The sequence below is a fragment of the Anastrepha obliqua genome, chromosome 2, assembly GCF_027943255.1.
Source record: "Anastrepha obliqua isolate idAnaObli1 chromosome 2, idAnaObli1_1.0, whole genome shotgun sequence".
Lineage (NCBI taxonomy): Eukaryota > Metazoa > Arthropoda > Insecta > Diptera > Tephritidae > Anastrepha > Anastrepha obliqua.
The window spans coordinates 33,058,326-33,070,684 of record NC_072893.1 but is presented as its reverse complement, the minus strand read 5'-3'; the positions used below and the strand labels follow the sequence as shown (position 1 = coordinate 33,070,684).

General features: G+C 36.9%; 1 protein-coding gene across 1 annotated transcript; it reads right to left on the bottom strand.

Moving 5' to 3' along the window:
• Positions 1-4,527: 4,527 nt before the first annotated feature.
• LOC129239049 (uncharacterized) lies at positions 4,528-11,130 on the bottom strand. The gene is made up of 6 exons (XM_054874319.1): positions 10,724-11,130; positions 8,306-8,652; positions 7,996-8,139; positions 5,456-5,656; positions 5,162-5,328; positions 4,528-5,100 (listed from the first exon to the last, which is right to left on the bottom strand). Exons 1-6 carry the CDS (start codon positions 10,928-10,930, stop codon positions 5,003-5,005), a joined length of 1,164 nt encoding a protein of 387 aa, XP_054730294.1. The 5' UTR covers positions 10,931-11,130; the 3' UTR covers positions 4,528-5,002.
• Positions 11,131-12,359: the final 1,229 nt, after the last annotated feature.

The window sequence follows — 12,359 nt, the reverse complement described above, 5'->3', positions numbered from 1 at the left end:
AGCAAGACGGTGCCACATGCCACACAGCACGCGTAACAATGGACTTGTTGAGAGACGAGTTCGGTGAACATTTTATTCCTTGTTCGGGACCTGTCAATTGGCCACCCAGATCGTGCGATATAACGCCTTTAGATTATTTTTTGTGGGGCTATGTTGAAGCTCATGTCCATTCAGACAAGCCTGCTTCAATTAACGCATTGGAAGCCAATATTAAGGCATTTATATGTGAGATACCGGCCGAAACATTGGAAAGAGTATGCCAAAATTGGACTAAGCGGATGGACCATTTGAAGCGCAGTCGCGGTCAACATTTGCATGAAATAATCTTCAAACATTAAATTATATGGACTGTACAATTTCATGCATTTTTCTAAATTTTACGTGTGTTTTTTTGAAAAACTTTCCTATAGCTCTTAAAGAACACCCTTTATTTATTGAAATTTGGAAGAAGCCGAGCCAGGGAGCACCGAGGGAATTATAACTCCTAAAACACTCAGGTTAAAAAGCGCAGCGTATTCAAAGCTCTGGAGAGTAAAAGGGTAGATTTTGTTTTGTTTTCTTGTTCACTCCTCTCGGGAGCGTAAGGCCTGTGCAAGGTTCTTCCATCGAACACGGTTCTGCGCTGTTGTTTTCACACCGTCCCATGAGATGTCGGCAACTGCTAGTTCGCGCAACTTCTACAGGTGTTTGCTGGTCGACCGCGCACTGCTCCCTGCCATTCTCGTGATGCTATCCGGGGGTTTTCTCAATGTGTGACCTATTCATCGCCACTTTCTGCATTTGATTTGCCTAAGGATGGGTTCCTCGATCGTTAATCTCCACAGTGTGTCGTTACTGCTGGTATTTGGCAAGAATAGTCTACAGATGATGCGGAGGAATTTGTTGATGAAAGACTGTAGCCTCTGTGTGGTGGTGTTGGAGGCCAGCCATGTTTCGCTTGCGTACAACATTACGGACTTCACGCATGAATTGTTGTACGGAAAAGAGCAGATAGTCAAGGAGGAAAGGAGAAGAGTGGCAGAGAGAAACAGATAGAATAGAATAGAGGCAGAGACAGAAACAGAAACAGAAACAGAAACAGAGACAGAGAAAGCTAGTTCCCTGAGAATTTTCCAGATTCTTTAGCAAATCTGAAAATATCCTCTAGATATTCTCCCCTCTGAGAGAACGAATTTTACTCATTCTCATGACATGGGAATCCCAAATTCGTCAGCCTTGCTCTAGTAAAAGCAGGACACGCACAGAGAAAATGCTCTATGCTATCCGGTTCCTCTAAACAAACCAGGCAAATCGGGTTCTCAATAGTTCCAATCGGAATCATATGCTGACCCCATGGGTTGTGTCCTGTAATAATACCGACCATCAACCGAACGTCTTTTCTTCCAAGTTTTAGTAGAAAGTTTGTCAGTTTTTTTTCGGGCTTGTCAAAAAACACTTTGCAGTTCTGCCGCGTTCTAGACCGGATCAACGCTCTTTATATAAATTGCAGACATAATTTCTGATCCAATTCATGGTCCCTGTAGTACTGATTCCAGCTATTGGCTCTGGTCTCTGTGGGGTGACCGCTGATCCGTAGTTGGCCAATTCATTGGCAATTTCATTTCTTTGAACACCTCCGTGCCCTGGAACCCATATAAGTACAAATCTATTCCGTCTTGCAACACAATTAAGCTTCTTCTTACATTCTTGAGGTTTGCTGCGCGTTCTCCGGGGCCTTCAGTGCAGCCTGACTGTCACAAAAGACTTCACTCTGTTTCCCATTCCATCTTATATCAGTTATCCATTCTTCTATTTTCAGAATGAAAAAAAAAATTCGTTTGGAAAGCAGTTCCTATTCCTCCCATGGCGTAATGATACTTATTATTATCGTTTAAGTATAAAGAAAATATCCGTAAAATTTCTTTGAATGCATTCTGGATTACTCCTTTGCTCACGCACCCGCCTTTGATGTCTAAATTCCTTCCAAATGAAACTATGGGCATAAGATCGACCTTAGGTGCCAAAAACAATGGATACTGCTCAAATAGCATCTTAAAGATTTATCTGTGTCCCGAAGTTCCGTTTTCGTGTCAGAAACCATATTTTGAAGTCTTCACATTGCTTTTATTGCTTCCTGCTGTATCTTAAGATTCACGGGGAGCAAATCAAGCATAGCATTTAGGGCATCGCCGGAGGTTGGGCGCATGGCACCCGCAATGCATAAAAATACACTTCCTTGCAGCCTGTATAGTTCCCGAACGATAGTCCGTCTCCACCAAACCCCAGAAGCATAAGTTATGATTGGTCTGATAAGTACTGTGTATATCCACCAGATCACAATCAATCAATCACGAAATTTTTGAACTTTTCTCCAAAAAAAATCGCCTATCAATAAATAAAATATATTATTTGAAAGACCTGTATTACCGCTGGGTCGAGTTCTTTCAATGCACCATTGCATCCGACTCGTGTGGGTTCAAAAAGACAGGTTTATAACTGGAAACGAAGTAGTGGATGTATGGGCTAGAAAGGCTGCGGCCTCTTTATTAATAACACCCCAGCCCATCCTTGCTATGGAACAACACACCATCAAGGAGAAACTTAGAAGTGAAGAGCTAAGGCTAAGAGACATGAGCTGGCACAATTACTTACTGGGAGCGTATAAACAAAGGAGGTTCATATCCGCAAATGGTCCCTTAACTCCTGTCGTTTCTGCGACCAGTGCCGAAGTTTTCAGCTCACCTTCTTTTCAATAGCGTCACAATATGACGCGAAGAGAGTTGTGATATCACCGGTCGGAAGAAAGGCACATACCCCATGATCAGAAAGTACCGTCGATGCTTGAATAAAACAAAACAGAGTTAAATTTCAGGCAAATTTATTTTATCTCCTTCCGTCACACATGTGCCAACACACATGTGCCAACGTTTAACCCAGTCCTTCATGCACCCCTGGTAGGCAAACGAAGGGATGGCCTTCAGCTCCTTCGTCGCATTCTCTTTGATCTCCTCTATCGACTAAAATCTCCTTCTACGAAATGATAACTTCAACTTGGGAAACAAATGGAAATCGCACGGGGCCATACCAGGTGAATACGGTGCTTGCACGATGGTATTTACTCGGTGTTTGGTCAAATAATCCAGCACAATTTGGGTTTGGTGCGATGGCGCGTTATCATCATGCAAAATTCAAGATTTGTTTGCCCGCATTTCCGGCCGTCTGCGACGTACAGCATCTCTTCAAAACGGATAAATAATATTCTTTATTGACTGTCTGGCCCGAGGGCAGGTACTCATGATGCGCTACGCATTGGCAATCGAAGAAGAGTCAACATCACATTCCCGGCACTTTTTGATCATAGGGTATACTCAGCCCTGCTTTTTCTTCGATTTATTTAGGGTTTGTATGAAGTACTGTGATGAGTAGAGGGGACAAAAGGCCACGAGTTCGAAGCGCAAATCTCATTTTCACTCATTCAGACTCGAAACAGCGAGTAACGTAATGATGGAGGGAGATCAGCTGAACCACTTCTGTCGGAAAATTCGGCCGGTTAATCAGAATCGGGATGGTTTTCAGATGGTATTTTGTGGTTACAATAATAATATAATAAATATGAAATATTGCGCCGGAATATCTGGCAATTTCACACCCGTCAATCCGTTACCCGCTGTTCGCAACAATTCTGTTCCAGGGTCATTCAAGGTTCATAAAAATAGTATCCCACCAATCTAACGCAGACAAGCGCTCTTCAGCAGGAGATTCATGGTGATGAAACACCAAAGCAATGACAGGCATGTTGATGACATAAAAATAAATCTCAACGGAGACAAAAAAAAATGTTTCTACAGCGTAACTTTTGAGCAACGAAAATGAATTTTTTTTATTATTCTTTTTCACAGTGTGACGACATATTTTACACTGCTCGGCATTAGATAATTGCATCCTTTTATTGTTATAAATTGCTTTCTTTCTTTCTTTATATTCTTTGACACGCTCAGCGGCCGATAAGGCACAAGCAGATTTTCCAGTAAGGGTTTCCATACTAAATAATCATGGCAATTTTCTCACACGTGTGAATATCCAAACTTTAAAATACTAATTAAAACCAATGACGATTATGTTTTATGTTCAGCAATACATCTCGTGTTTTAACGCTCCATTTGTACAGCGCGCGTTCTAACAAGCGAATTCTGCACATTCAAAAATCCGCTTTCTAACTTGCAAATTTTACACATTTTGTGTTCTGAAATTCTCCTTGACCAATCAAAAAATAAAATTTATACATTTATCAGGCTTTAGTGTTTGATAGGTTTACATATTTTACTTGCGTAACGATTTTTATGTCGCGTCACTTTCACATATTTTCGAGCGCTCAATCATTTTCAGTGATAAAAGGTTTCTTGTAATTATTTATTAATTAAAAACTCGATCTTTTTTACTAATTTTATTTAAATTAATGTCATAAAAGCATAAGGCTTTACCATCCCAATACAAAGAGGCAGGTCCTTACTCAACAGTAGCACCCACCCTAGCAAATTATAAAACGGGTTCAATATGCAACAGCCAAACATTTTTTAATCGTTTATGTATATATATAAATATATATATGTTTGTGTGTGTCTTCATTAAAGGTTTAACATTTTATAATAACCACAAAAACTGTAAAATGTCAGTAAGTAAACATAAAGAGCGGTTAAACTAGCAAGCGCGATTGCCTTACATCACAAATCGCAAAAAATGTCTTTTCAAATGTTATTTACAAATCGTAAAAGTAGTGCTTTTTTAGCAAGAGTGCTTTCCAAAGTTTTCAAATAAATATTAAAAGGGTACAAAATGAAGAAATTAGTGGTCTAGTGTGAAGGTAAGTGGAAAAAATAGAGAGCGTAAGGTATTGAGAGGATGAAGAAAGCGGAATATAAATGTCTGCTTGCGTTAAGCAAAATCGCCATGTCAAACATATAATGTAATATAGTTTCAAGATTGCACGACAAGAAACACATCAACTCGAAAAGTAGTTTCGCATCTATTCATTAGTCATATCTTCGGTGTCATTCTCCATCTCCATTTCCGAACCACGTCCTTCGCGTATACGCTTCAATTTTCGCTTTAACGTCATTATGCCTGAAATGCAAGAAAAGTCAATTAGATTGTTTTTTTTTTCTCTCTACATTACATCACTTACATTTTATAGCTTGAAAGGCCTTGGCTGAGGTACAGGAGCTCTCTGAACCCGATGAATTAGCCAGTGTGCTAATTTTCAGTTTTTCTTGAGCCAGTTTCACTTCCATGTAGGCTTTTTTGAGTGTTTTAAAATGTCGATGCTCGCTCGAGTCTTTCAGCAAAATACATCTGCAAAATGTTTCAGAAATATTTTAATATCATATTAAATTTTAAATTTAATAATTTAACAATTTTAAATTAAGCTGTTCAATTTCTTTTTTTTTTGTTGTTTTACATGTAGAAATCCGAAACTTACTTTGCCGCTGATCCTTCACCCGAACAATCCACAGGCGATGAATGATAAATTTGATGATAAAAATACTGCAGCACCGGTGAATTCCATATAGAGAGGCCGTACCACAGCCAAATGGTGACATTTAGCATTATTTTAAAATTTTTGGCAAATAACGTAGGAACTAAGTATTTGAATGGTAGCAGGCTGATGAATACGTGCGACCTACAAATGAAGGCCCAAAAATAATAATTATTAATAATGAAAAGCAATATGAAACGAAACTAAATAAAAATAAATAATTGGAGCGCACACATCTGTTAGGTGTTTGGCAGAGTTCCTCCTCCTATTTGTGGCGTGCGTCTTGATGTTGTTCCACAAAGGGAGGGAACACCTACCGTTTTAAGCCGACTCCGAACGGCAAACGCTACTCCATTACCTAATTTTGATAAGAGGAATTTGATCAAATGCACATTTAAAATACTCGTAAAAGGACCAATTCACCTCATAGTACAGGCGTACAACATAAGAAACACATATCTCTGGACAATGCTGCTGTGGTGATTCCGCAAATAAATCACGTTCGTTCCGGTAATATGGACTTGAATGTCTTGGAATCTTCGAACTTTAACGAGTTTAAGCTGAATTTTGTTGGACAATTTTTTTGAAGTGAAACTTCTTAGGCGTCGATGGACAAGCGAGAATGGAAAGTAAAATTTCAAGCCCATGCAACGTTTTGGGCATTTTCGTTCCGCGAGAGAGAAAGAAGATATAGCCTAGAGGAAAAGGAGAGAGAAAGCTATACCTTATATAGATCTTAGACACACTTTAGGCTATTTTTCCTGAATTTTTCCTTGTGGTTGGTAAGTTCTAGTGAGAAATAACACTGCCTACTTTTTGGCGCTTGTTTGTTGGTGCAAACTTGTAGTAAGTATGTTTTTGGTACTTACTTTTTGGCGTTATATTTCCTTGGTGCCTACTGTTTGGGGTGTTTTTTGGTCCCTACTTTTTGGCGCTTATTTCCGTTTCCTGGCTAGTGCTTGTGCGTACTGTAAAGTGCTATTCATTCCGGCGTCGGATTTATTGGTGTTGCCTTACGGTAATTTGTGCCATTGCTGCAGTCCTGGAAGCGCTGCGTTTGTGCGGGTGATAAACGCTCAGAGTAGTGCGCGTTGTTGCAACGGTATGTGTCGCGCGTTTACCTACACCGGTCGATCCTTCTCCGTTTTTTGTAAATTTTGTCTATTTGTATTCTCTACAAATGTTGTGAATTTATTTAGATATATATTCTTTCTCTCTTTTTCTCCCTTTCTCTCCTTTTCTCTCTCTCTCTTTGTCTGCCGTGAAAGTTTCACTTATATTATGTGTACTACACGCTACACGCACTTTTTTTTTTGTTTTTTTTTTGTATACCTCTGACGTTCTTCAGCGTGACCTTAGTCAATATCACTAGAGCAATGTACGGATGGACCGCCAATACTAACATTACGCTATTTGATGCTCCATACCATAATGCATTTTGGCAAAAGCTGGTCTCGGTACTATAAAGAAACGTGTAATCGAAGCGACACGGCTACTAATTCCGAAACTCTTTTCTAAAGGGTTTTCCAATAACAGCTGTTATCGAGGACATAGGGCAGCCACTTTGCAATTCGGCTAAGGAAAATTTCATGATCCTTTTCATTGCCCTGTAAGCGTGGTCGTGGTGGTCATTTGCCTGATGTTATTTTCCACTATTAACGCCATACCCTCCTCTTTATAATGAAATAAACATCCGTTCATTTATATTAAAAAATAGCATTTTTCTTTGAATATCAAAATGACACCTCTTATTAGACAACTTTATAGTTACAAACTGGTTGAAAAAATAAGAGAACTTTGTATTCGTAACATAAAAAAGATCAGCATTATATGGGTACCGAGCCATAAAGGCATCCGAGGCAACGAGCAAGCCGACGAAACAGTCCGACTTATGCCAGCAAAAAGACCATTGTTTCCAGTTTATTCAGAAAATGTTTTACATAGACATACAAAAAAAAACATATTGACTCGATTAAACTGGCAAAATGGTATACTGCATTCAACGGCAGGCGCAAACCATCTCTATGCCCAAGCAATACACCTCGAAATTTAACAACCCAGTTCGTCTGACTCAGAATTGGGCATAACAAACTCACACACCAACACCTCCTCACAGGAGGTACCCAACGCCGATGTCCATTTTGTGATAATAACCCATCAGCTGAACATCTTTTAAACGATTGTTGCACCCTAGAAAGTTTCAGGAAAAAACACTTCGGATCCACCAAACCTTCTGCTCTACGGGCAATATAACTGTTTTAAATAATTTTTTCAAAAATTTTAACTTAACTACTATGATTTGCTAATAACAACACAGTTGTAGGCCCTGGCAGGTAGTACTCGTTCTAGTATTAGTTTTAGTATTCTATATTAATTCTAATAAATAAATAAATAATACTGTGGTTAGAAAAGGCGCACATCTTAAAATATTAAAATATAAAAAACCCTTTAAATATTGCCCTTTTTCCTGTTAACATACATACCATGAGGCAATACGTAGACCCAAGAACACTTGAAATAACAAACGGCTGCCATTCGAATTGATTAAAGCTAGTAGAAAGAGAGTCTCGGTTAATATATTGTAGACGCCTAAGCTGAGATTCAGACCAACGAAGTAGTTCTCATATCTGAAAAGAAAATAAATTTTCAACTTTATCATAATTGAATGAAGAGATTAGTGCAAAGTGCAATCTTAGAAAGACTTTTGATTTGAATGCTGTTTTTAAGGTAGTCATAGTTAGCTACAGTCCATAAGTTTGCACTATTGCCTTCAATTTAGAGCTGTCAACATACTTGTACACATCAATGGCCACCAGTGCTAGTAAGTAGAGCGTCTTAGAGCAAGCCTCGAGATAATCGGATTCCTTAAAGTCCAATATGGCGTTGTGCAGATAAAATGTGATAATAAATAGCGAATAGAATTGGAATTTTTCGCATTGCTGCGATTTGTAGAAAATCATATTCTCCGATGAATAAAACAATGAATAGCGTCCTTGGTTTTTAGAAATTTGTGGCAGCAGCATAAACTCATTATAGAAATATAGAAAAAGCGTACAAGCAGCATAGAAGGAAATGTTCCAAACGGAGCGGGCGAATTGTTTGCGTTTGTAGAATTTTATGTTAGACGTTTTTAGGAAAACCTGTGGAGAAATATAAGAAAAAACGATTATTAATACTCAGAAAGGCACAAAGGCTAAATTTCAATAAATAATGGTTTGTGTTGTAATAAACTAATATTAAATTATTTGCGATTGCGGTAGATCTGGCTTTTATTTATTCATAAATTTATTATTCACCTATATTTTTCTAAATTTGCAAATCGCACAACAGTCGAACGAAATAAAATCAAAATGTAATATTCAAATTCGTGAGAACAAAATATTATTATTTTTTTCTTTCCAAAATTCTTTGCGTTTTTGTTATCAAAAAATTAATTAAAAATTTTCAATTTTAATTTAAAAAAGTTTTAAATGGGATTTTTATATAGAATACGTTAATTTACCGATAAATATTTGTTATAAAACCGTCAAGCAAGGCAAAATAGTTTTAAGGTTTATTATTTCTGAATTTAAAAAATTTGTGAGAATAAAATATTATAATTTTTTTCTTTCCAAAATTCTTTGCGTTTTTGTCATCAAAAATTATTTAATAATTTTCAATTTTAATTAAAAAAATTGTAAAAGGGATTTTTATATAAAATACGATAGTTTACCGATAAATATTTGTTATAAGATGTTAGGGGTAGCCAGAATTTTCAAAAAATTTGATTTTTGCATTTTGGTAAAGTGTTATATCCTGAAAATAGCGTGTTAAAATTTGAAGTGAATCCGAGAAATACTTTTCGAGTTATTCAACAATTAACAACGGGCTCTCCGGCGCCCGATAGCAAAACATTAAATGCGTTTTTCTCAAAACTATGTTTTTTGAAGTGGTGATCACTGTAACATAAAAAAATGTATACTGCTTTTGAAAAACAAAAAAATTCGTGCCTGATCGAAGGATTTTTTTTTTTCAAACATTTCGATTTTTTTTAACAATTAATTATCGGTTTTTTTCTTGATAATCTGAAAAATATTTCCTGAGGCCACCATATTGTTAATTTTGAAAAAAGCTTCGATTAGGCACAAGATTATATATGAATAAAACTAATTTCTCTTGCCAGTTTGATTTTAGATGAATCTTCAAAGACTTGTGATAATCACCGCAAGGGAATTCTGGGGAAACCGGCTCCACACAAACAACGATAACTTTTACAATTATAATTTTTTTGTTTTTTCTTTTGAAATTTTGCTAAAGTCAAGTCGAAGCATTGTTTCAGAATTAAAAAAACATCAAATTCAAAACTCCTCACTCCTGACAAATTTTTTCTTATTATAAAAATATTCTCTTATAAGGATATTAACTCAAAAAACCGTTATTTAATTTCCAAAGCAAATAATTAAAATAATTTAAAAACATTGCCGGTTTTTCCTAAAAAATTTACAATTTTTAAAATAAACTTTTTTGTTCTGATTGTCGTAAAATTTAATATTTTTGTTTTGTTGTTGTTGCAGCAGCATAACATTCTCAACAGTTTAAATTTTCAAAATAAACTTTTTTGTTCTGACTGTCGTAATATTTAATATTTTCTTGTTGTTGCTGTTATTATTATTGTTGTTGTAGCAGCGTAAGCATTCCCCATACATATACGGGCAATGCTGCTGTTGCGACAGTCCTTGGCCAGTCCAGATTTAAATCCCAGTCGTTCCGGTTACGTAGAACTGCCTTGCGAGTTGTTGTTGTCATTTACTTACGTGAACAAATTAAATTACCTATTAATTCTTATCTTTTCACGACTTCACGCCTTTTTCATATTTAAAAAAATAGCAGCTGGCAACCTTTTGGGACAAATAAACAACAGCTGTTTCTGACGACTGCGCTGCTGCCTAAAAGATTGTAAACAAAAAACAACAAAGCTACCATCAGCTGATTACAGCAGCGTCGCTGTTGCCGCCACTCGGCTGCCGCTAGAGAAAACAATGCAACAAAAACATGGAACACAAAAAAACCACAAACTCGCGTGCTATTTATAGTAGCGCTAGTTGTAAAAGGAAACAACAACAACAAACTACGGTGCATTATGCACGCCCATGCAAGTCTACATTTGTATTTTAGTAAAGGTGAACATGGGTAAGTATGTATGCACTTTTGCCCATTCTTTTTTTAGCCTACCTCAAATATTTTATAGAATCCAATAAAGCCTCCAGCGAAGAATAGAAATATCCAGAACATTGCATTCAGCAAGTAATTCAAGTCCACATGCTGCATCAGCGCATCGAAACGTTCGTTCGTGATGAAGTACTTCAACGGCAGAAAGAAGTTGCAAATGTCCGCCCAGTAGTCAGGCGGACCGGGTTTCATGTCCAAAATAGATGTCATGGTCGCTGCTCCGTTGAATAACTGCAAATCGCTTCGGCTTTGTCTATTGCGATTTTACTCCCACGAATCTCGCGTTTTACATTTTTACTTATGCTGAATGAAATAACTCTGCCACAAAGGCATCAACCTTCACAAGTTCCGTTTATCTCGTTGCAAGTATTTTTGACTATTTCCTCTGCACTCACTTTTCTTTCACTGCGGCGTTTGTAGCGAGTGCGAGTAACTAGTGGTGCTGCCATATTTTAGGAGAAAATTCTTATGAAAATAAGAAAAGCACAACTTTAACATGTGGCTAATATTAATTAATCGCAAATATTTTTATTATATTGAGATATTGGAGATTTTTTTTATATTATTAGTATAATGTGTATTGAAAACTTAGTGACTTCCAAAGAAAATATATCATCGAATTGGAAATCAAAGGCAAACTCACAGTAAATGGTGTATAGTTTAGCATACTTTTAGGCAGCGTGATTATTGTTCTTACAGCAGCGCAGTCTACGCTATTGCAACGATGCGGGCTTACCAGATTGCCCGAGAATAAATAAATATGTACAGTAGAAGCCCGATAAGTGCAATACCGATAACTGCAATTTCGCGGAAAGTACAATTTGATTTTGAGTCCATAGAAAACTCGAAAAGAGCAATAAAAAATTGCAATTTTCGGGCGCAAAAGAATTCTTGTTCGAAGAAGTTTTTTACTTAATACGGCAATGTATTTGCGTTCATCACGCGCGAAAACACAGCTTTATAGCTATGCACAATTATGGTTCTCGGAAGTATTGCGACCAAAAACACTGTTCTCACGCTTTGTGATTTTTGATTTTTACAAATAACTGTAAAATTGTAGCGCTGATATCATAAAATATGGCATCGAATCGTTTGTGACATTCAACACGCGTTAGTTTCAAGCTGGTTCTTGAGAGTAAAACAATCGTTCGGAGTTTGAATCATTTTTTTTTTGCTTTCATTAAATAAAATCATGGGAAAAGTGAAAAAGAATCTACATTTTCTTACATTGAAAGAAAGAGATGAGATTCTCCAAAAAATTGAAAAAGGCGTTAAACAACGAGATCTTGCATTCGAATACAAAGTTGATTGCGCAACGATTTGCCGAATAAAAAAACAATCCCGTTCATTAAAAGAAAATGCATAGAATTCATTTTCACTTGGAAATAAACGGAAAACTATGCGGTTTGGCAATCATCCAGAGCTCGAGAAGCGTTAGTACCAGTTTTTCATGAATCAGCGGCGACGAAATGCTCCTGTTTCTAGCTTGATATTGAAAAGCAAAGCATTAAAAATATTTGATGAAATAAAAAAGAATGGAGAACAATTCAATGCAAGTGATAGATGGTTTTCGCGATTCAAGAAACGCTTCGGACTTCGCTATTTGACTGTGACTGGTGAATCATTATCTTGTGATCCA